The sequence below is a fragment of the Pelodiscus sinensis genome, chromosome 4 (assembly GCF_049634645.1).
Source record: "Pelodiscus sinensis isolate JC-2024 chromosome 4, ASM4963464v1, whole genome shotgun sequence".
In the NCBI taxonomy this organism is placed as follows: Eukaryota; Metazoa; Chordata; order Testudines; family Trionychidae; genus Pelodiscus; species Pelodiscus sinensis.
The window spans coordinates 123,385,758-123,411,467 of NC_134714.1; the positions used below are offsets into that span (position 1 = coordinate 123,385,758).

A 25,710-nucleotide genomic window follows, 5' to 3' on the forward strand; every position below is an offset into this window, starting at 1 on the left:
TCAAGTTGAGTTTTATTATAACAGAATGCAACGGGCTGTACAGTGCAACAGTTGGCAAGAAACATAAGTGGTGTTATTTACATCACCGAGTTTAGCAAATCCATGACAGGTAGCAAAGTTATATTCTGGAAAGAACCATCCTGAGCTACTTGGGGGTGGGGGGGGGGGGTTAGAGAAGGAAACTCAAGAAGAAGTTTCTGTCTCTCATTTCTATGATTTAAAAAGCCAGGGATGCTTTTTGGAAAGCCCCTCTGTGTGAAGACACTGGAAGAGATTTCGCTAGCTGCATGCTGAGCACGTGCGGTCTGCTCCCCAATGAGGCATCTGTTCACAAAAACAACAGTTTTGTCAGTAGGATATAAAAATTCTGTGTATAACGGCAGTGATCATACAGGACTCCCTACCTGGCTCGCAACAGACGGCGAGCAGGTCCGCACTGGTAACTTCGACAAAGATGGGACAATTAATAACTAGACAAACAAATCAGTTCTTCTGGGCACCATCAGATTCCTACCTCTGCTCCATTTCATCCGTATTTAGAATGATCAGATTATTTGATCTTCATTATAAACACTGAAACCTCCTCAACTGGATGTCTAGTGTTCCGTTCACTATCCAACCACACTAGAAAGCAAAGGCATTAAGATGGAGCAATCCCCACAGAGATTAATATTTCACTGGCTCCTAGGCTAGAGAAGGATGGTTATCAGGGACTGTTAGCACAGGTTTCAGTATGGGTCTCGGTGGAAATGCAGTCTTCTTAAAATTTGATGTGCAGTAACTCAAATCTATTCTACAGAGATTGGCAGTCGAGAATAGTGCACGCATACTGGCTTCTAAGAAAATTCAGCAGGGGACAGATGGTGCAGTAAACGAAAAATCCTCTTGGACTGACAGAGTCCCTTAGTGGGCCTAGGTTTGGAGACATTAGCTGCAGATCCCACAAAAAAAATACAGTTCATTTGAAGTGATATGGAAATGTAAATCAAGGCTAGATTCATTAGGAACATGCAAGAAGTCAGCACGCTCTCTCCCCTGGGAGATGGAGGACCCAGACACACAGCATCAAAGAACACAAGATGCACCAATTCAGCCAGAAGTGCAGCATCCACAACATTCCCCTCCCCCCCCCACATCATTAAAATGTGCCTGGTTCTTTTAGGCTGAAGAGGGACAGCAAAATCTGAAATTCTTGCCTTCCCTGGCCTAAGATGTTATTTACTGAGCTATTTAAAGAGCTGTCGCTCATGCAGCCTAAACCAAAAAAGGTTTTACAAACGCTGGGATTAATAGGCATATTTTATAAACAATGGTACTGTAAAGCGTTTTCTCTTTTACATTTCAACATTTCCCTGTAGTGCAAGCCACAGTCAGTGCCTGGGAGCACGTGTACCCAGCAGGGCTAAAGTCGAATTAAGCTATGCAACTTCAGCTACCTCAATTCCATAGCTGAAGTCGAAACAGCTTAATTTGGCTCTTGGCGCTGTCTACACAGTAGAAAGTGGAAGGAAGAACACTCTTCCTCCAACTTCCCTTTACTCCTCGTGAAATGCAGGTTACAGAAATCAGAGTAAGAAGCCCATTATTTCAAAATAACAGGCTTGCTGTGTAGACATGCACTCTGTTATTTCAAAATAACATGAGTTATTTCAAAATAGGTGTGCAGTGTAGACATAGCCTGACAGGCAAGAAGGGAGATGGCTATAGTTTAAATGCAGAAAAATAAAACAGAGAGAACATCTGCTTTCAATAGTCTGAGGTGTCACTCTTAATTAGTGGCTAACGTTGGGGTGGCAGCAGTTCAAACAGGCCCCTAAACAGCCAGCAAATTTATTTATACTGCCCCCACGCCTCGGGTGTAGGAATGGCTCAATCTTTAGTATCCTCACGTCACCTTTGTGAGGCAGGGAAGTGCTATTATTCCCATTTCACAGGTGAACACTGAGGCGCAGAGAGATTCAGCTCTCTGCTTTAAGTCTGTAGCAGAGCAGGGAATTCCACCTAGATCAGCTAGGCAAGCACCCTAATCCCTAAACCATCCTCCTTCTCATAATCAAGTGGAAACTTTTGGCTACTACCCATCTCAACTATGTGGAGGGAAATCACACCACCAGACGAAAAGTGAAGAGCTCCAATATCCTGAGCCATCAAGTCCCCTTTCGTCTGTGTCTTGGTTGAACCTCCTTAATCCAGCACATTCTGGTCCCGAAATATCTATGGTCCGGCATGATTGAAATCATGCCGGATGTCCACTTATCATGGGTATGACCAAGTTTTCTGAGGTCTCATAAAGTTTATTTACAGCCACTGGTCCGGGCTCTCAATGTTCTGTTATTTAGCTCTAATTTACTCCTAAATGTCCTCTAACTGTCCAATAAGCATTAGAAGTTCTGGTGATGCCGCTAGACTGACCTCCCGTAGTCCAGCAAATTCTCTGGTTCAGCAACAGTCTGGTCCCATGGTGCCAGACTAGAGAGGTTCAACCTGTACTAGACTACCTTGTTCCTAGCCCTGTAAAGAGCAATGGCTGAATTCCCATCACACAACTCTCATAGGGATATTGCCAACTTGAAAATCCCCCATCTGTTTCAGAAATGTCCCTTATTATTGTTACAAGCGACACTTAGGCAGGTGTTGGTCTTCCCAGTTTATTTCACTTGGTGCACAGTCAGTTTCAGAGGTTTCCTAGCTAGTCAGTTTCCCTGGTTTCTGCAAATCTTTTAAATAACCACAAGAAAGTCAAAAATTGTAAACACAGAAATAGGATTGCAAAACCACATGGATTGGCAGGGAGACTCCAGGGTAGGCAGAGGTGGGACCACAAATTGCTTTTAGCTCCTCTGATCTTCTCTTTTCAGTCGATTTATTTTCCTCGGGGTAAAAAAAAAAAAAATGAATAAAAAGTTCAGAGAGCTGCAAGAGGGACAACAATGTCCTTTGAGAGTTACTCCATCATCTGAGCTAGAGACATTTAAAAACATCTATGGCAGCTAGAAATAAGGTTCTGTCCCCTACATGACCATCTGATCTCCACCTCGGTGAGCTCTCCATGGCCACCAGAGCAGGCACTCACAGGAAGTGGAGCGAAACATTTCAGTGCTGAGTGTTTGTGGGTAAGTTGAGAATCATCCTGAGCTGGTGGGGTCGCATCAGTGTGGCCACCCAGGCACTAAGGGCTTAATTCTGCACCGCCGCAGGGAAAGAGAACTTTGCCATTGACTCTGATGGGGACAAAAGGGGGTCCGACGTGAGGGTGGGAAAGGAGGACAGGGAATGCATGAAACACTTCAAAGGTGCCTGGCCGCTTCCCCTGGCTAGCGGCGTCCATGCACCAACAACTGTTTGCAGCCAAAGTAGCCCATGTTGGTCACTGGCGAAGACAGCAGACAAGGCTGGCTGGATTCTTGGCTTGACCTGCTTTGAAAAGCCCGACGTACACTATTTGGCCTACATTGTGCTCATGGAATGGGGAGCTCAAGAGCCAGGCAGCATGTGCTGTGCAAGCTTCCTGCCTACTCTGCCAATGCATCTCCTTTTTGCCATGACTAGGCATCCACACTGCTCCGCGCCTCAATCCTGCCCCCATCAGTCCACTCCCAAGCCGCCCCAGAGGGAAGCCTGCCCATTGTGTTAAGTTCAGTGGCAGTCTCTGATGTGCACAGAATGGGGGGGAGGGACAAGACCCTCCCAATGAGTTTTCCCTGCTGATCCTAAGCAAGAAAGTAACCCCCTGGGCTTCTAGGCGAATGGCTGATGCATCAACCCCCGCCCAGAGCCACACCCCTCTTACTAAATCCCTGCAGGAAGCCAGCAGCACTGTGACCTTCCCGGAACACAGATGCCCAAAAGGGCCCACCCTTGCTACCTACAGCGCTCTCTAGCCTGGGAAGGTGAGCAGCCTGCAGCCGGTCTGTTGCCAATCTAAGCTGCTCCTGGGCACTGTTCTCTCCCACACCATGCCCAGGGGGTGGCTCACTCCGGTATGTAATCCCTGAAGGAGTTGAAGCTGAGGCTCCGGCCGCCCGAGTTCAGGGTGGAGTTGGCGTGCATCCTGGGAATCTTTTCCATCAGCTTCGACACAGCCCTCCTCTTGAAGGAGCCTGGGGAGAAGTGCCCCTGTCTCATCAGCTCATTATACAGGGTGTGGAACACCACCACTGTCTCTTCATAGCTGTCCCTGGTGGAGATCTCGTAGAAAGGGTGCTTGAGGGCTTTGGAGAGGTTCTCGCCATCCTCAGCAGACACCATCCTGTCAAACTGCAGGTCCTTCTTGTTGCCCACAATCACCACAGGCGGCGGGTCGCTCCCGCTGCTCCGCTTGGGGCTGGAGTGGATGTGGTTGATGAGGAAGCACAGCCGCATGACCTCATCGAAGCTGCACCGGTCCGTCACGGAGTACACCACGGCAAAGCCGTCACCCCACTTGATCTTCTCCTCAATCTGCAAGGAGTCTTCCTCCTAGGGTGGGGAGAACAGAAATCTTAAACTTCGCCACACGCCAGCGCTCGCGGGAGCCTTTTCATGCACAGAGCGCAGAATGTTTTACCAGCCTCGGCCCACACCCTGCTCTTGCTCCTGCTGGAGTCCAGGGTAAAACTCTCAGCAGTGAAGGAACAAGCCTCTGGACCGGCCTGGCTCCTTTGAAGTCTATGGAGCTGCACCAATCTATGTCAGCTGAGGAAACAGAGAGAGCTAGAGGGGTTGCTTCACACACCACAGACAGGTGGTACACAACCGCCAATGACAATTCAGGCAGGGAACCGGGTGCTACATCCAGATAAAACTGCAGATGTTCTGCAGGGAGGCAGAATGTGTTTATCCAAGCTGGGACTTGGGCCAGGCACTCACAGTAGCACCAAGTGCCACTGGCTCTTTAGTGACCACAGACAGGAGGACCACAGACCTTCCCCTCCTCGGGCCGAGACCCTGCGCAGTACAGCGCCCGTAAGTGCAGCGTGTTCATCGCAGGCTGACCATCTAACCACTGATCCAGTGTGACCCAGCTTACTTTATGACACACCTGGCTGCAGGCCACCGTGCAGTAATAATTAATTTAAAGGCACCCACGCCAGAAAGCCATTTGGCATCTTACCAGGAAATAACTAAACACGATCTCAACACAACATGCCTCTCGCAAACAACCCTCCGCTGCTGTTCACAAATGAAAGCGTCTCTGTGTGGCCCTGGTACCCGCCTTTCCTCTAGCTCCATCGCCTGGCTGTCCTTCAAGCTCTAGGCATGGCCTGTGTTTTCAGCCCCCTAGTCTAGCCACAAAACTGCTGCGATGGGGCTTGAGCCAAGCCCCCGGCGTCATTGGGAAGACACTCTCTGAGGTCTTGGAGCCACCTTCCTCACCCACTGCTCCGATCCCCTCACCTTTCTCCTCCCTAGCTCTTGCACTGGCTTCCTGTCTCTTGGCACACAGAATGCCAGGTCCTTGTCCTCCCTGCAAGGCCCTGCGTAATCTCACCCCTCCCCCTCCCACTTCGCTGCTATTTCCTCTTCCTCGCTGCATGCCTCCAAACTGCCGAATGTTGCTACATCCTGGGTCTCCTCCCACACTCTGCCTCCTCTTTCCTGAGTGCTTTGCACCTTACTCAGCGCTGGCCAGACACAGGGCCCCCTCTCTGCTCTGTCCTTTACCTCCACCTCTGCCAGGAACCTCCCCTGTGCTGCAGCGGGGCTGTTGGTTGGCAGGGACGGAGGCTTCTCGTCTGTCTTTTAAAGGGCAAAGTACATTTACAGAGTGCTGACAAAACCAGCAGCAATGCCCCGCAGGGCCAGGAGGTTGGGTTAAAGTGGCTCCCTTGGCTTGATTGAACCTGTGTAAGTAGGTCTGGATAAATGCAGACCGTTCGGTCTGTGAAAGCCAGACTCTGGTTGCCCAGAGTAGGGCTGTGTGTTCCTCAGCACAGTGGCCTGCTCCTCTCTTCATCTGTGGGTCTTGGATCTCCCCAGACACTGCAGATAAAATGGGACTGTATTGTACGCAGCAACGGGAGAGACAGAGCATCAATGGGCAGCAATGAATTAGGGTTGCTGAAAGCCCATGATGGGGTTCTGGTGAGGTCAGAAAGCACAAAAGCAAAGCTGGAGTCCCCTAGAGCAACCCTCTCCCCTGCCCCTGGATGGAGCCACAGGCTCACAGTTCAATATTCCATACCTGGCGGAGCAGTCGGGATCTCAGTCTAGCACAAATGCTGCTTTCAACACTTCTTCCACCAGTGCTGACTTCCTCCGCTGCTCCAACCACGTTTCCCCCCGTCCTCCCTGCCAGCCTGGTTTTCTGCTGCCAGGTGGCCTTTGCTGGAACTGCTTAAGTGACTGACCAGCAAGTGCCAACCCTAACTGGGTAAGCCTCGTAGCCCAGAGATGTGCACCGACTACCTCTTAGGCAACTGCAGCATATTCCTTGCTGCAATCCATGGGGCCAACCACAGCAAGGCAGGATGAAAAGGCAACGCTCCACCCTTGGGGCCGTTTTCTGAGTAGCTTTTTTTTTTTTTTTTTTAACACTGATTGCCCATTAAAGTGGTGACCATGTCCGTACCTGTCCTGCGGTGTCGAGGATCTCAAAGTGCACCATCTCCCCCTCAATGACAGCCGTGTGTCTGTAAATCATTTCTGTGGGAAACAGAGAGGCATGAGAACTCCCCTGATCTCCACCCAGAGCACAGGGGAGATTCCACTCTGCGCCGTTAGGCAAAGAGCATGCTAACTGAAAAGGCACCAATCACACAGCTGGGGCACCGAGGCATTTCCTGCTCACCAGCCCACCCATGACACATTCTTGGTGCTCCCAAGGCTAATGGGGAGTTTGCCATTGACTTCAAAAGGGAGCAGGGTCAGGACCTCTCTTAAAGGAGACACAGTCAAAATGCAGCCTTCCCAGCTACAGAAAGCAAGACACAGAAGTTCACGGTGAACAGTGCAAAAAGCCACCATCTTTACTTCCACACATTGTCCTCATCTCGAATGCCTAAACCTCCCGAGTCTGGCATAAGCAGGTTCTGAAAAGTCTTATTTGTTCATCTTCACCAAAAGACGTTGTCCGAGAACTAAAAGGTGATGCCAGAGCATGCTGGGTCAGGGGAATGGATTTGCATAGCCTGGTCTTTCTTTTTATATATAGATCTGATGTGTTGCATGTGTTTTGGCAACACGTTCCTAGCTTCTTTTCCGATTTGTCAAAGAAATTTGTTTTAAAAACTGTTTGCTCCCTTCCAGCCCACCTTTGCTCCAAACCTCCTTGTCCCGTCCTGTGAGGAAGTCGAACAGCTAGATTTCTGTTGACACAGCTAATTCCGTGACAACCAGCTGTGATGCCACACAAGACAGTGATGCTGCTGCAGGATCAAGCAGCCTGGGCATGCAAGTGACAAAAGCTCTTACTCAACAAACAAAGGGATGTTCACTAACAGCTATGGGTGCACAGAAGCATCACATTCAAATCTCATTTCTTATGCTCCCCCAAAGCCCTGCCTATGTTAGAGAGGAATAGCAATTTGTTTCTATAATCGAATTGATTTAATTCTGTCTGAGTTTGTCTACATGGTAAGTGCTCCACAGCTGGAAGGTTCTGCCTTGTATCCGCAGTGGTACTATTTTGTATTGCTTGTGGCTGCTGCCTTCTCTGGGAATGGGTGCCAGAGATCCTGGCACTGCTCCCTGGTGAGCTGCATTCTGGGTAGTTTTTCTGCAGGGACTGGTGCAGCTTGGGATGGCACTGGGAGAGTTATCTGGCCTGAATTTTTTTCCATTTTCAGCAAAGGGAAAGTAGAAACATCCACGTGAAATTCCTGTGATGCTTTTAAGTCCTCTAGAGATGGATCCCACAAACGAGCCCCACGTGAGGCCCTGACCTCATATGCAAGGCCACTGAGCCAGGGGCACAGACAAGGAAGTAAAGAAAAAACAAACAAACAAAATCCAAACCACACCAGCCTTTGCCTAGTTGGAAACATGAGGGCGGGGGAGACAGCAGCAATCAGTGGTTGAAGAACAAAAGGGACAGGAAGAGAATGAGGGCAACTTAATTGCCAACAAAGAGGGACTTAACAGCTACAAGAATCCTTTCAAACTATTCTAAAAATAATTTTATAGGGCCTGCCAGCCCTGCTGCTGCTCGTCCACCTCCTTTAGCTTGCCTACACTCTGGCACATATTACACACAAATAGGATAGGAGGAGATCTTGTTTTTTTTAAACAAGAGATAAAAGTTACACTGATGCTGGTATCTGTACTGTGTTTTCAATATAAAACAGAGTGGAATGCATAAAGTCTCACTAATATCTCCAGAAAATAAATCCCACAACATTCTGCTTAGCAACAATTTTGCAGAGAGAAAGATCCAGGATTTCTATTCTTCATTCTTTAGTAAATAGACACGTACGAAAACAGGATCTTTGCCCCTCCAGAGTGTCTCTCTTCTTGCTTTGGATTCCAAAAAACAGCATGGCTCAGTGGATGGAGCACAGAGTGGACTCAGGAACAAGTGTCATGGAAGCTTTTGGATACTTGGGACTTTGACTGGAGATTTAGGGGTCTACTTTTAGGCATCTAGTTTTAAAAATCTTGTCCTCAGATGCTATTCCTGCTTCTGCCATTGATCATTGGGATTCTTGCCTACATACCTTGCAACAAGGTATTATGGGCATTAATTAATGTCTGGCAAATCAAGGCTGTAGCACCAGGTATATTTACAGCACTGTATAAATATTTGGTAACACTACAGAGAGCATCTCCAAGTGAGGGATAAGCAGCAGGCACACAGGAACTCCCAGAGGAAAACTAATTTACTTTTGAACGTAATGTCTCTAGTCACAACAAACTGTAGGAAGCAAACTCAAGAAAATACAGGACAGACAGGGAATTAGCAGGGTTGTTTTATCTGAGTTTTCCGCTAGGGAGCAGCCATTTCTTCAATGAAAGCAGCAAGGCTGAGGAATTTCCAGCATACCCTTTGCCAACCACAAAACCCTGTGCTTGTACATGAAAACACTGTCCAGTGGATAACCTGGACTAGAGGAAATTATCTACATTTTCAGTGGCTAGTGGTTTTTGGACTGAAACACCAGTCAATGGGACTGATTTTCAGAAGGAGGGTGCTCAGACTGGACACACCCAGATACTAGGGCTCTGGAAATCTCTTGACCCTTTTGGTTCCATGCATCAAAAGCCTTTCTCCCCCCAAAATATCCTGAGACCAAGCTGCTTCCAGATTACTAAGTAAATATTTAATAGAGGAGATACTATACTTGTACAGCACCTGGCGTGATGGATTCCCGGAGCCCCACTATAGCAGAAATAATAAATACTTGCTTACCTAGAGTAGGGTCATAATCCCCAATGAATCTCTTGGTGATGAATCTCACAGTTAGAGCTGTGTCGGAGGAAAACAAAAGAAAAACAAAAAGCCCTGAATGTCAGTTGTGATTAGCAAAGTAAACTCAGTAAGACACTGATTAATTGAGACAGGAGGGATCTGATGAGTTTGCTCCTCACTGAAGTGAGGTCACCTTCCAATCCTGACCACAGGCTCATGACAGCGTGCTCTGCTGGGCTCAGCAAACGGAGGGGTTTGATCCCAACAATGTATACTAGTAACTCCGTTGAGAGCCGGTCAGGATCTCTGAAGAAGCTACTCCAAAGTGTAACCATGCGCATCAATAAACATGATGTAACAAACAGAAAACACTCTTCCCTGCATGAGACAATGCTGCTTTTTGAAAACCTAAGGAGCAGGGGAGAGCATATAATGGCAGATTTGCCAAGACAGATTTCCAGTACCCTAGGACTTTGAAGGCTGAACACTGCAAGGCTTACCGCAGCTAGACTGGAAAGGATCTGAAGGTAACTTTACCTTGACCAGCAAGCAGTTCTCTGCCCAAATCCAGAGTGGGGACTTGCAAGTGTGTGAACACAAGAGCAGAGACAGCTTAACTGGGCCTCTCTGTACCCTGCTTACCAGGGCAACTGACTAGAACTAAGAGTTAAGCTCAGCAGCTTCCAACAGTTGAAGTTCAGAGTGTTGCCAACAGTCTGTTCTCCCGATTGTTGGGTGAAAACTGGGCCGGCATTGCCCAAAGATATTTTTATACAGGAGCTCTTTACAAACCCAAATCTCTAGCAGCAGTCAGATTATCTTTTTAAAAGATATGCTCTAGCTCAGTCACATACTGTTAGGCGGGCCACGGGCATCCCTGGGCAGAATTCCATAGCTTGTGCAGTTCCGGAAGTCAGATTAATAGTCCTTTCTCGCCTTAAAACCTATTGAAAGTCTCTAACCATACAGTGGCAGAGATGGATTAAATTCTAACCTGACATGCATGTGGGGCAATCCTATTGATTTCAGTTGGAAATGTCTTTTAGGGGTGGATTTAGCCCATCTTGCCTCACAGTGCTTCTCTTAACCCTGTATTTGTGCACAAATATTTCCCTCGCACCCAGATGCAATATCAAGAGAAAACAAACCCACGTCAATATACAGCAGTGCTGTGGCATTTGACAAGTTGCCTTTGCCTTAGGCTTTTGCTCCTTCAGCAATTTCACGTTTCCTACATCTATCCATTAGAGCATGGCATGTTTTAAAATAACACTTCATTGCTAACCCAGAGGAGCTGCATTGATTTCAATGGAGACAGGTTTTCACCCACAGATTTTTTAAGACCAGAACAGAGCTATCTCGTTGACCTGTTGCCTAACACAGAATGTCACCCAAAACTGCTGGCCTGAATCCTACACTTTGTGATGGAACGAGAGGATAGAAGCCGTCAGCGACTACTCTGCTGAACACTCTAAAATCCAGGTCATCACAATTAAATAGGTTTTTCTGCATGGGTGATATTGGCAAACTGGGCTCCGTAGTCCCAATCCTGCTTGTGCTTAACTTGATGCAGTGTGACTTCAGTGGGGCTGGAGGTCAGCATGTGCATATGCCTTGGCAGGACACAGGGATCTGGATGTGTCACATCAGACTAAAGCAGTGGGTTTCAAACTTTTTTTTCTCATGACTCAGTTGAAGAAAATCACTAATGCCACGACCCAACATACTTTGACTAGAGTGTGGGCTACATAGTGGGGCTGAAGATGAGAGTTTTGGAATGTAGGAGGGGGCTCTGGCTTTGGGGGGGGGGCAGGAGTTTAGCTTGAACGACTCCCGGTCAGCAGTGCAGTGAGGGTGCTAAGGCAGCTTCCTGCCTCTACTATGCTGCACCCCAGAAGCAACCAGTAGCAGCTATAGCTCAGGGCAGAAGCAGACCACGAAGCCCTGTGCACTCTCCCCTACCACTTAGGAGCTGGGTCTGTTGCCGGCTTCTTCTGGGGCACAGCGCAGTCTGCGGTCCCAGGACAGGCAAGTAGCTGCCTTAGTACCGCCACCGGTCACCTTGCAGCAACGAGAAAAAACCCAGTATTGGGTTGCGATCCGTAGGTTGAAAACCACTGGACCAGGTAACATAACTGCATGTCCCCTGCCTTTTCTGAGGGACTCTGATGAATTTCCATAAGAGCGTAAGAACGGCCGTACTGGGTCAGACCAAAGGTCCATCTAGCCCAGTATCCTGTCTGCCGACAGTGGCCAGCACCAAGTGCCCAAGAGAGGGTGGACCGAAGACAATGATCAAGCAATTTGTCTCCTGCCATCCCTCTCCAGCCTCTGACAAACAGAGGCCAAGGACACCATTTTATCCCCTGGCTAATAGCCTTTTATGGACCTAACCTCCATGAAATTATCTAGCTTCTCTTTAAACTCTATTATAGTCCTAGCCTTCACAGCCTCCTCTGGCAAGGAGTTCCACAGGTTGACTACACGCTGTGTAAAGAAGAACTTTCTTTTATTAGTTTTAAACTACTAGTTTATTAGTACTAGTTATTGAACCTTTCATTCTCAGGTTTAATCTATTAAACACAATTTGAATCATTCAACACAGCAAAGGCTCAGCACCACAACGTTTGTATTTTCTTAAAGAAATCTGAGGAGCTTGGCAAACGGGGGGGGGGGGGGAGGAGGGAGCGATATCGTTCAAAGCTAGGTTCTACTGATGCTCGGCAGTGTCCTTTTGAAATACTATGCACAACAAAATGACCATAAAGAATATTTACGTTTGGGAACATGAGGAGTGGAAGGTGGTGAGACAGAAGGGTCAATACAAGGAACAGCTTGAAATGTAACCCTGAACCGTTCTCCTTCCTCTTTTATTTGCTGTCACCTCTCCCATGCCACACGTAGGCTGCATTTACCTCTGGGAATGTGTCTCCCCAGCACAGGGAAGGGATGTTGTTTTAGCTCAACCCCACCCTAGGCTTTGGAGGCCAAGCTCCAGCCCAACCAGAACTACAAAACAGCATCTCCACAGCTAGCTTTCCAGCACTAGGCAGAGCCCCGCTGGGAACCTTGACACTGCTCACTTCAAAATGCCGTAGAGGTAGAGCCCTGAAAATCCGCCGATAGCCATTTCATATCCATGGGTATCCATATCCGCGGATCTGGATGCGGATATCTGTAGCTCATTTTTGCAAATATGGATATGGATAAAAATGTTGTATCTAGAACCCTGAAAATTTGCAGCTCTCCACTTCATATCCATGGGTATCTGCATCTGGGGATGTCAGTGCAGATATCTGCAGCTCTTTTTTGCGGATACAGATGCGGATATGGGTTTGGTGTACAGGTGTCCCCTTGGCCAGGCTTCAGGGGGAGTTTGCTTTAGGCCTTCACAAATTACAGGAGGGTGGCTGTGAAAATGTCTTTTTTTCCCCTTTTGTATTTCCCAGTCAGGCAGTCCCGGAAGCAGGAACAGAGCTCAAATCATTCAGTCAAGAGCACTGGTGGGAACAGCCACAGAAGAGGAATGAATGCAATTAAACGGCTCTATCCAAGCATCCAATCTCCCTGCAATAGGGACAGTGGGATGGGAAGCACAAATTTTGTGTGTCCAATTTAATGCTCGACTAAACCGGGACAAAGCCTAATGCTGGAGCGGTGGACCCAACACTGCATATGCCCAGTGCTTAAGTGGCAACGAAAGAGGTGCTGGGGACTCAAGCAATTTTTTATATTTATAATTGACCCAGCAAGCAGAGAGGTGCCTGGCCATGAACGGCCAAGCCGAGCCCTGGCACACCGAACTCTGCGTATGCCCCTTTCTCCCTTCCCCTGCCATGGAAAAATACTGGCTTTTGTCGTCTCTTCCACATTCGCTCAGAGCAAGCCAGACAAACCCGCAAGCAACCTCTGAAAAGGAACCTCAAGGGAGGCTGCCCGAGGGAAATAAGTGGCTTTTTAAAGGTAAAGTACAGTGGGCTGGGAACGAAATAGATGTCTCCTCAGAGTTGGCTGCAATGGGGCAGATGTCCTAGACAAAAGCCCTCTCCAACGGTGGGGAGAACCAGATCCTTGCTCACCTGACTACATGGAGAAACTTAAAAAACAACAAATAGTCTTGCAGCCCCTTAGAGACTAACAAAATATGTAGATGGCATCATGAGTTTTTGCGGGCACAGTCCACTTCTTCAGATGGTGCTCAGCTGGCTACAGCCTGGGAGCATCCAGGAAGGAGGAAAGGCTCTTTGTAAAAAGTGAGCAATTGCAGGGCTGAAGTCCTGGAGATGCAAACTCTGCCTTTTGCCACAGAAGAGGGGCAGGGCTTGCAGCAAACTTCTCCACCCCAACCCACCAATATTCCTCCTTCCTGGCCTGGCAGAGCAAGCTGGAGGGGTGACAGCGCAGTTTGCTGCAGAGTCCAAAAGCTGACTAGACACAGAGACTCAATAGATGCCCATCGTCTCAGCATTTCCATTGCAAAGTTGATTCCTGTCTACTAGGAACTTGAGTGAGTGCATCAAACAGCCATCAGATGGCAATCACTCTTCCATGTGGTAAGCAAGTGCACATACATGCCTAGAATAAAAAGGGCTCTAACGGACAGCTAGACTACAGGACATTAGAAAAAAATGCCCATTTAGGGCAGGATTTTCAGAACCACTCGGCATTGGCCTAGGGTTGCTCCCACTGACTCCAAGGGAGATCTAGCTAGAGAGCTGTCACGCTGAATCTCTATTTCACTAGTCCCAGGATGCCTGATAAATGCAATGACGTTCACACACAGGTCCCTGACAATCTCAGGGGTCAGGAGAGGGGAACTGGTGTGCAGGTGGGAGGGAAGGAGTGTGTTGTCATTACTTCAAATGCAAGAGTTTTCAAGGCATCCCGTGCTAGACAGGGAAGCTTTAATGAGGGAAGACAAGGTGCTAGCAAGTCACAGATTGTGTTCCAAGTAACGCCCACATGTCAGGTTACCATAAACAAGAAAAATTAATACGCCCACCCTAACCGCAGCCAAGACTGAGTATCAAGGTAAAGAGCTAGCAGCTTTACTGAACGTCTCTAGCTGGGCTGACGGTCTCTACATGAAGCCAACAATGGCTCCTCTGGCCTTATCCTAGCATGCCTTGGGGCTGGACTCTGGGCTGACTCTATTTCAGTGGTCCCCAACACGGTGCCTGCTGGGGCCATGGTGCCCGCGGGGGCATTTGTGTGCGCCCGCCAAGTGCTCGGGGCTGGCCAGGCCCCGGGCACGTGGAGCATGCGTGGTGCCGGAGCCTGCCCCCGGCGCACAGTAAGCGCCGGCCCCGGGAGCGCCACGAATTGGCCGTCCGCGCTCTGGGCGCGTGGGGGAAGCGCTGGCCCCGGGCGCGCGGCGCTTGGGGGGAGGGCGCCGGCCCCGGACGCGCGGTGCATGGGGGGCCCCGGCCCCGAGCACATGGCTACAGCCCCCCGCCTCTGGGCACGCGGCTATGGGGGGGCCCCACCCCCGGGCGCGCAAGTGTCCCCGTCCTCTGGTGCCCGGCAGGCGAACGGCCACATCCCCTGGCGCCCAGCAGCCTCTAATGGTTGGGGACCACTGCTCTATTTCAACAACTGTTGAATACAGAGGCGATCCTGCCTTGACAGCTCTTCTAGAATACGAGAGAGTTGAGGACACACTCAAAGTGCCAGGAAGAGGCACTGCAGAGACACAGCCAGTGGAGTCCCAGAAATGCCTCACTAAGGGTGCAGCGAGATAAGGTCAGGGTTCACGCTGATGGGAGAAAGCTAATGGTGGTGGGTACATTTATACTAATCAGTTGAATACTTCACAGGGGAGGTGAAGAACAGAAAGGCAAGGTTCAATGTTTAGCAGGGAACAGCAGAGTGGGTAGAACAGAAATCTGAACATCAGAATGGAAAGATGAGGTGATGGGGGTGAGGGCTTCTCTTCTGCCAGGAGCTAGATCCCATTGAAGGAGCAGGGGAAAAGGAAGCTACGTGCCACTGTAACCACCACTCAGTGGATTTGAACCTGGGGCTTCTGGAGCAGTGTTTCTCAACCAGTGGTACGAGTGCCCTTAGGGGTACTCAAGAGGCTTCTGGGGGGTACATCAACACAACTGAAATTTGGAGAAAACTGAATTTTTGTTTTAAAGTTTTACAGCGTTTCTGTGCTTTTTACACCCAAAAAATTCATCACCCACCCAGCTATGGTTAAATTATTTAAACAAATGTGTTGCAATGGTAGAAAAAAATTGTGTGTCTAAAAACTGTAGGTACTGGAGGGTACTTTTTTTTTGAAAAAGGAATACTTTATATATATATATATATATTAAAAAAAAGGTTGAGAAATACTGCTCTGGAGCATAGCGTGGGAGCCTCTACAGCTTGAGTTATAAAGCCAGCTGGCTCCCAGCTTAGGCTGTAGAACTCCCTTGCTCTTATCTCTCACTGTAAGTGGTCTAAGTGCCACTACCTGGGACAGTGAACCACACGTAGGTGTGTGGGTTACACCACGTTACACACACAACCATAGCAAATCACCTACGCACATGGAAGAAATGATTGTGACTATGCTTCATGAGTAATGGAGGCGAAAGCCCAAAGTGGAGGTTCAGAAAGTATTGACTTACTAATAGCACAGAGAGTTCAGCAGAGAACCACAGCCAGAGGCAGGAGGTACAGAAAGTGAAATTCTACACACTCTCTCCATCTGGGAAGGGATAATTACCAGAGCACTGAGGTCAAGAACGTAGGTGGTATGGTGGAGACAGGCAGCGGTACAGAGGACATGGGTGGGGTCTTGTTGGTGAAAGAAGGCTGCGGTTAAAGCCCGGATGGAGCAGCAACTGTGTGTTCCAGTCATAGGAGAATACAGCCAGACAGCTTTCCCACAGTGAAAGAACCACAGGAATCAGGTTATGGGTCACTGACCCAGAAAGAACAGTGTGGCTGGGAAGTTACTGAGCAAACACAAAAAAAGGATTTTTAAAAGGCCCCAATTCTACTTTGTTTGGACTCAGAGAGAAATAAGGGTCTGCCCCTGCTCACATACCTGTCAATGGCAAAACTCCCACTGGTTCCAATGGAACAGGGGTGAGCCCTAAAACTGGACAGACATCATACCAAGTTCAGAATAGTAACACCGCTCCAGCGGATAAGGGAGCAGCCAGGCAGGAGCCCTTGGGAGGTAAAAGGGGTTCACTTTGTCCAGCAGGGAGTGAGAAATGGACTCTAGCTTCGAAACAATGAAATGCACTAGGGTGGAGGTTCTCAAATTTTGTTCTGATTTGTGAACCTCTTAACACATTTTGAATGGAGGTGTGCAGGCCTGGCCAAAGAGTTTGTGGGGCCCAAGGCAGCACGCTAGGTTTGGCTGAGCCGCACGGCTCCTAGTAAGGGCAGCGAGTAAGCCGCCGGGTGGGCGGAGCTGGGGCCCTGAAAGTGCGGGGCCGAAGGCAATAGGGTTGCCAAATGGTTTAACCAAAAACACTGCCCCCCCCCCAAAAAAAACCTCACCAAGACAAAAATTCTGTTGAGAAAAAAAAGGGGGGGGGGGAGACCAAAGTTGTTGAGCGCACACACAGAAAAAAAGACCCCGACAGCAGTTATTAAGAAAAAAAAAACAGTATGGCCCCTTTAAGAAGAGGCTTTTTGCTGGAAGCCATTTTGTTTTTCTGTTCCAGCCACAAGACAAGCCCCTGCAGAACCAGGTAAGTGGGGGGGGAGGGTGTCCAGGGGGTCCCTGGCAGAGGGCCAGGGGGCACCTGGTGGAGAGGCCCAGGGGCTGGGCCCAGTTGCTGAGTGTGTGGGGGGTTGCCAGGTGTCTGGTATTTTCACCTCCTGGCAGGGGAAAAAAAATAAAAATAAAAATCAGAAAATACTGGACATTTTAGGTGTCCGGTATTTTCTGAATTTTTTTACCGGACAGGAGGCAAAAATACCGGACTGTGTTAATACCGGATACCTGGCAACCCTACAAGACAACCGCCTCACTTGCCTTGCCCAAATGCCTGGAGGTGTGGAACCCACTGGAAACCTCAGGCTTAGTCTGCAGACCTCGAGAGATCCATGGACTACAGGTTGAGAACCACTGCTCTAGGGCAGTGGTGCTCAACCTTTTTTCATTCGCGACTCCCAGAGCCGGGAAAATTTTCTTGTGGCCCCTTTAATTTAAAGTGCCAGTCCCCTGCCACTTTCCCCACCCCTGTACATCAGGCGCCAGCACCGATCAAAGCGTTGTGGACACACACACACGGGAAGACAGCCACAGGTTACGCACCGCTGCGCTAGGAGACTTTTAGTACATAGCAGCAAACAGGAGACAAGGTGTGGGAGGGGACCTGGCTCCATGCTCATGGAAGGGTCAGGGCCTCAGGCAGAAGGGGTAGCATCAAGCCCTTCCCCTTAGTGTTGCCCAGTGTGCACCCCACAGGGCTCTAGCAGCTATTTAAAGGGCCTGAGGCTCCAGCCACTGCTGGTGCCACAGTAGCAGAAACAGTGGCTAGGAGCCCCCAGGCCCTTTTGAATCTCCTGGCCCCAGAGCAGTTGCCCCCTTTCTCCAGCCCCCTCTGGCAGGCTTGGTCGCAAGGTCCACAATAGGGATGCGGAGGGTTAATCAGTGGTGGCCAGGCCATGACGGGCAGGAGGTGGGGGTTCTTCCCCCCCCCCACCACTCATCCCTGTTTAATCGGCTAGCCAGTTAAACATAAAGTTTAACGGGTTAACTAATTAAATGGGATTTTACATCCCTAGTCCACATGGACACAGTGTGTGGCCAACTAGTGGGAGGTACATTTGCACCCCAGGTGGCCATGAATAGAGTGTTTGTCTAGACGCACCCTTATTTTATCAGTCCTTTTTACTTTGAATATTCTATGCAGATGCTGGCATTAAAAACTTTTCAGTTCACTGGGTCTATTATTTTTCTAGGACTCTAGTCTATATATCAGGACACTTAAGAAGTTGCTTGTAAAGATCTTAAGTGTTTTTGCAAATGACACTTGGTTTCCATATGATAAGGAATTTTTGGAATATACTACTTGCTTTACCTGTTCTGGACTTTACATCAAACTCAATCACCAGTATTGTGCATGAGCTTACCCAGATAAGTACACTTCTTAGCAGTTTTCCATATTTCACTTTCCAAGCAGATAAAAAAATTAGTAGGTAAATTAATTTTCATAACTTCTGTCTTTGATGTATTGACAGGATCCATTCTCTTGACAGAATTTGCAAGATTGGTCTTTTGCTACTAGAGTTTCCACCTTCCACAAAAAAAAATGGGGCAGCTAAATATTTTATCTGGACCGTTACTGCAAATGAAGGACAATCCTGGAAAGACTGGAACTCTATTTACAGATTTTCTGGAACAATTACATCAAAAAAGGGATAATTCTGGGAAAGTCTGGACAGGTGGCAATCCTATTTGCTGAATATCCTCAATCATTTTATTTATAGGACAGATACAGTCTGCCAAGTCTACAACTCAAATCTCACCACCTATCCATGCAACGCCTTTTTCCATATTTAGTGTCTATCACGTAACAAAATCAATAGAGAGTCAGAATCAGATGGTGGATAACATGCAATGTTACCTTGTGCCGGTGTGAACTTTAAACCAGCCCGTTAGCCCCTTGTTAATCTTTACTATGCAGTCAGTGTTCTGAGACACATTTTTAATAATCTGAATAATTTTTCTGGGGATTCCATAAACTTCGGTCATCTGTCACACTTACTCTCTATTACTTATTAAATAATAAATGGAAAAATCCAAGGAATTTTACAGGTCCCTGGTTTCATTTTCCTTGTGTTTTAAGTATTGACAAGCGACCAAAATAGGCAGAAAAACACTATAGCTTAATAAAAACTGTCCAGCAGAGCTCCCTGAAAGCTAGATCCTGCATCAGGTATTTATTTTCCTCTTGAAAGACATTATTGATTGTCAGAGAAAGGGTGAGACGGCGGAACAAATCAAACCTGATTTCTAGGGACCACCTGATATTGTAGCACGCTCTAGGCAATCTCCCAAAGCTGCAACATGTGGTACTGTATTAAGATGGAGAACCAATTAAATTGATTAAAAATTGGCTTGGGTACAAGAACACAACAGAAGCTGCCAATACAAGGAAGTGGGATGAGGGCAGAGAGGCGTGACAATATGAAAATCAACATTAAGAACTTTTTTGTTCATCTTGACCTTTCAGAAAGGGGGAATTAAAAAGTAGACATGGTCACACTTTATATTAGGGTTCCGTATATAAATGGTTAATGAATTATGGCTTGTAATAATACTTTATAGCCATTTATAATGTTACCTACCAATGTGCATATAGCCCTTTATATCACATGCTATTCATGTCAGCAGCAACATGATTGTGACATGTCTTAATCACGTATTAATCCTTAATAAACAGACCCTTCTTTCCTGTGAAATATCACTGTGGTTACATTGGCTAGTGTCAAAATTTGACCTTAGATGCTACAGTGTGGAGTGGGAGAGGGAAGCAAACATAAAGGATTTGGATATTCTGGATTTATGAAGTGACTTATCTGTAGTTTAAAGTTTGGATATTGAACTGCATAAGCCTGACCTAAATCAGCTCAACTTTGATGATTCTCAAATCCAGACCTACTTCCTGCAATGGCTTTGAACATGGTTTTGTCCTGGTCACAGTGTTTTGTTGTGAGCAATGACACCTGTTGAGGATTTCCAGTCAACCACTTCAAAGGGTTGGCAGTTAAATTATTTTCAAAAAGCGGGTTACTTTTGTAAATGCGTCTTTAGCCACCTTTCAAGATTTTAATTGCCGCTACATGTGGAAGGGATTCACGCAGAGTGTCCCTCATAGCTCTCTGAAGCTGACCTCTAATTTAACTGTCTAATTCCAAAAGGATCGTTAACAGGACACAGCTCTCAATATACAAAGCGGACTGAGGGGAAGGGAGATGTGGAGAGGAGCTGTTAGTAGTAGCACATCATTTGATTTAAACCAAGGAGATTTTAAAAAAATCTAATTCATTTTTTATTTGCAGTGTTGTAGCCATGTTGGTCCCAGAATATGAGAGAGGCAAGGAGGGGGAGGGAATATATTGCATTAGACCAGCTTCTGTTAGTGAACGAGACAAGCTTTTCAGCTAGATAGGGCCACTGAAGAGCTCTGTGCAGTTTGAAAGCTCATCTCTTTCACCAACAGAAGTTGATGCAGTAAAAGATCTTATACCTCGCCCACCTTGTCTTTAAAATTTATTCTTCCTCATTTGTGGGGCTTGTTTCACTTTTACATTTTTTTTAGCTTGGATAACAAAAACTACTTAGACTCTGGTTTTCATGCACTAACACTATGCACGCATGTGTGAGTTAAAAACAATACAGGGGCATGTTTAAAAATCAGAACAAGAGAGGACAGCACTAGACTCAAGAACCCTAGGTTCAAATCCCAGCACTGCTATATACTTCCTTTGTAACCAACAGCAAATTATTGAGTCTGTGCCTCAGTTCCTTATCTGCAACATGGGGACAATTGACTGTTTTATCCATTTTTAGATTTATAAAATGTTCGAGGCACAGCCTGTCTCTCAGTACTGCAGTAAGTACAATGAGGCTTAGATCTCACCTAGGGCCTCAGAATATTTCTGTAATACAAAAATAAATAATAATAGTCTATGGGTACGTCTACACAGTAGCGTTATTTCGAAATAACATAGTGCACGTCTACACTACAAGCCTTTATTATGAAATAATGTCGAACTGGAGGACTTCTTACTCCAGCTTCACAAGGAATAAGGGTAGTGGAGGGAAGAGTGCCACAACACGGCAGCCATTTTTACCATGTTTGTGCAAGCCTTGAGCCTACAGAGGAGGGGTGGGGAACCTTTTTTGGGTCAGGGGCCACTAACCCACAGAAAAATCAGTCAGGGGCTGCACACATGTAAGAAGCAAAGTGAGAAAGCCCTGAGAAGGAGAAAGGCGCTCCCCACATTCCCCTTGGACACCAGAGCCTGGGGGGCCCAGGCTAGTAGAATTTGTATGCTCCAGCACTGCGAGTGGGTGGCAGGAGGGCTGGAGCACCAGTGTGAACTCCCCAATGCTGAGCCTCAGGGGCCGGATCCAAGCAAGCTGGGGCCCGCATCCAGCCCCTGGGCCTGAGGTTTCCCACCCCTGCTGTATACCCAGGCCAGGAGGTTCACTCCCAGCTACAATGTAGACATACTCTTGCTTTGCACTGCTGTTGCTATGCAGATGTCTAGTCAGTGATTACTACAATCAGGGGAAATCCCCCGTGTGGACAAGGCCAAAAGCCTTGTCAAGTGCATTAGCACACTTGCATCTTTTAAAACAAACAAGAAGTGGGTTTTGCCCATGAAAGCTCATGGTACTATATATATTTTTGTTAGTTTCTAAGGTGCCACAGCACTTCTCGGGTTTTTTTAAAGTTGTTTCTAAAGTTACTAACACACACAGCTGCCCCCTGAGACTTTTAAACAACCCCACAGTCATTTTAGAGAGGGATATAATTCATTTCAGGGTCAATTCAAATGGAAATCATCACCTATAATTACAATCAAAATATGTTCTCTCTACAACACTTTGATTATGCGTTATGGCTGATGAGTTAAAGTGCATGACGGACCAATATATATTCAGCTTTGAGGTTATGAGATTTACCAACTGTTTGTTTGTGGGGTTTTCTTACCAGCATTCTTCTGCATGAAACAGCTCATGTGACTGTATCATCGACTGTTCCATCTGCTCTTCCCACTTCCAATTACTCAGCCCTGGCCGAGATACCACACATAGGTCCCGATTCTACAAGCAGCTGGGTGTGGGAGGATCCCTTCACCTACACAAGGTCTTGTCATGCTCTGCCCACATGAAACTTCTGCGTTGGGGGCTTTTGACACCTAACACACCCATGTGAGAGCCACATTCAGGTGCTGTCTTTGTTGCAACTGTGTCCTATAATAAGGGCTGCTGGTGGGATGTTTTCCTATGAGGTCCCCTCCAATTTAGTATTCCTTCCTTTTCCTGGTCTGAAAAAGCCTAAATGTGGTGTTGACTGCAACGCTTGTCTATCTGAGCAGCGTGATTATTTATTTGGTGGGAGAATTAGTATTTTACAGGAGCAGAAGTGAAGGCGGTGCAGTTTGCCTTCTTTTCTGCGTGAAGAAAGACTGTTGCTTTGCAATTGCAGGGTTTTTTGGTTTTGTTTGAGATGGATTGCATTTTTAATTCTCTTTCCATTACCTGCCAAGCCTGTGCTTGGTGATCTTTTCATGTTTATATGCTGAAATAAAACAAAATTTAAAAAAAATCATAAACTAAGTGAAAATGGTAACGCCAAGAGATTATTTCACTTCCTTTAAAAAAAATTTCAAAAAATTGTGATTTTTTTCCCCACTGACACCAGTTTACAAAGGAATTCACCAGTTTACAAAGGAATAAATTCAGTGGGAATGCACAACTAACACAACATCTGCAACCAAAGCAAAGTCTCCATATTGGCTGTGAAGCAGACAGGGGAAACATATCTGGAGTGGGCAAATAAATGGAGGGGAAGTGTTCTTTAAAACACTCCCTCACTCCAAAATGATCACACTACTCTCCGGGGGTTTAATGTGGAAATTTGCATTTCAATTGCCAACACCACTTACCCCCAGTAATATACCAGCATACCCCATTATTGGTAGTACTAGAAGCTCCTATATAGGTTCTCACCCCATTGTGCCAACTGCTGTACAAGCACATAGTAGAAGATGGTCTTTGCTCAAACAGATTCCAATCTAAACTGACAAAGATGGACAAATTGGGGTGGAGGAGAGCGAGCTGGCTTGTTTAAAGTTACAGCAAGTAGTGGTGCAACAAAGACGAGACGAACAAGTCCTTACTCCCAGTCTTAAAGAAAGTCACTTAAAAGTGCAGTCAAAGTCGTTCAACTTTTTAAAAAACACCCTCAAACTTTTAACGAAAGGGCATTAATGGCTTGTTTCCTTTAATGTACTAACCGCGGACAGGAAATGCAGAGTTTAAACTGGCTTTTGCATTTTCCCCAGATAACCCCGCTGACCTAGGAGTCTCGACTAAGCCCCGCTGGTCTGTAAGGAGCATTTTTGCAGGCGGATGCTGACGGGATAAAACGCCTCCCTCCAAGTGGAACGAGGGGACGCTCAGCGCCTCCAGCAGCCTGGGGTCTGTTGCCTGCAGCCCCGCTCCCTTCACGCCACGCTGCTGCGCAGAGACTTGCTGTGGCGCCCAGGGCTGCCCGCCCGCCCCATGCTCCCGTTGCGAAGGGCACGGCAAGCAGCCAGCCCTCGGGGAGCGACCTGTCCCACCCCCCCAGAGCATGTGTCTGGCCGGGGAGCCCATAACACACCCGCTGGCCGCAGCAGGAAGATGCTACGGAGCAGGCGGGAGGGGGCTGTTGCAAACCCAGGGCCCCCTGGCAGCGCGGGGGCGGGGGAAGCCGCCTGCTCGTGGGTCCGGGCAGGGCAGGGACGCGGGCAGCCGGCGCCTTCTCCCCACCTGGCCCTTCGCTCCCGCCCCCGGGGAAGCTGCTGGGCGAGGCGGCTGGCGCTGCCCTGCCGGGCGGGGGTCACAGACTCGGGCCCTGGGGCTGCCAGCCCCGGCAGCGTCCCTACCTGTTTTGCCCACGGCGCCCTGTCCCAGCACCACCAGCCGCAGCGTGCGGGCCGGGCTCAGGCTCACCGAGCGCCGCAGGGGTCGCGGGAAGCTCATGCTGCCGCCGGGGAAGGGGCTCAGGGCGCTGCCGGCTCCATGCTCCGCGGCCGCCGCGCTCTAGCTCTCGGGCGCGCAGAGGCTGCAGCTGGAGAGACCAGAGCTCCGCCCAGGACCGGGCGGGCGAGCCGCTCCCCAAGCCCCTGGGGGCGGGATCACCCCTCTCCCCAGCCCCGCAGCTGCTCCCCGGTCCCTAGAGCCCTCCCGCTCTCCAGCCGCTTCCCAGCGCCTCGAGGGCGGGATCTCCCCTCACGACAGGCTCCCTGCTCCTTTCTTGTCTCTAGGGTAGCTGCCTGCCTCCTTCCACCCCTCCTAGCCTGGGCAGAGCGGCCCCAGCTCTAGGGGATAGTCAATAGGCTGCCCGTGGGCCCGATCATGAGATGCTTTGGAATGGACTGTGAATGGAAATAAACCCTCTATTTACCAGTCCTCATCCTTATTTTTGTTCCATTTTCTCCTGGCCCTGACACAGAAAGATCCCTAGTGGATCCCCCATTAGGCTCCCTCCCAGCTGCTATTTCTTGGGACTTTCATTCCAATATAGATGCCATTTGTGGGCAAGGAATCTCTGTCCGCTGCTTTAATATTTGCCCTAAGTTTCACTGCACCCCTCACCCTGTTTTTCATTGGTTGGCAAGAAAACTGTCGAAACCAGGTCCAGTGGTCCCTCCCACAAGGCTGGGGGAAGGGCCTTTAGAAGTGGGCAGGCTTGCACCTGCCCACATCCTAAGACAGTGGTCTCCAACCTTTTTAAGCACAAGATCACTTTTTGAATTTAATTCAGTCCAGGATCTACCTCAAACCCAAATACCCCTGCTTCACCCCTTTGCCACGGCCCCACCCTCCTCACTCTGTGAAGATGGGGGACAGAGGAGGGGGACAGAGTGCCACCAATGCCCTCCTGCCTCTGTTTCCCCCACTCTGCACAACAAGCAGGAGGCTCCCAGCAGGGCAGCTCTGAGGCTCTGGGCATGAGCAGCGGGGGGAAAGGGCATCTGAAGTGCCAGCACTTGATAGCCTCCCAACGAAACCAGTCAGGATCACCTGTCAGAGGCTCCAAGATATACCAGTAGATCCCGATCTACTGGTTGGTGACCACTGTCCTAGGATTTCAAACAGTGCCCTCAGTTTCCAGTTCCTTGCTAACACATGTCTATGGAGCATTCCTCATAGCGCTAACCGTTTGCTAGACATCTCAATGGTGACTTATAACTGCTGGCAAATATGGCTGTGCATAGACTTCAAGCACATTCCAGCTCGGAAGCTGGCCTGTTGAGACAGTCTGGGCTTGCTGGGGATATCATAGTCTAGGCAAGGAACAGTGCAATCTGGAAAAATCTTGATCAGAAGGGGAAAAGACCTGGTTGTCCAACCAGAGAGGTGGTGGCTGAGGAGCCAGGAGTGGTTGCCCTCAAGAGACTACAGAGGGGGAATAAAAGATGTACTCTTTGGACTAGTCCTGAACTAGACAAAGCGGCTGAAAAGAGGATTTGCCAGGATTCTGCTGAAACCTTTCAAGCAAGCGCTATCCCAGGATGTTTCTTTGGATCATTATTTCTGAATTGCCAACTCCCTTGCTCAGAGTTTATTCTTACAAAGTAAAACCTACACAAAATATGGGCCAAGTTCTGTTCTGATTATTTCCCTTTGTAAACATGGAATGACT

The 25,710-nt window shown here is 48.2% G+C and overlaps 1 protein-coding gene across 1 annotated transcript; it reads right to left on the reverse strand.

The window, feature by feature from the left end:
- LOC102449708 (ras-related and estrogen-regulated growth inhibitor-like) lies at window positions 1–24,159 on the reverse strand. The gene is made up of 4 exons (XM_014577822.3): window positions 23,948–24,159; window positions 9,326–9,382; window positions 6,551–6,624; window positions 1–4,458 (listed from the first exon to the last, which is right to left on the reverse strand). Exons 1-4 carry the CDS (start codon window positions 24,042–24,044, stop codon window positions 3,973–3,975), a joined length of 714 nt encoding a protein of 237 aa, XP_014433308.2. The 5' UTR covers window positions 24,045–24,159; the 3' UTR covers window positions 1–3,972.
- Window positions 24,160–25,710: the final 1,551 nt, after the last annotated feature.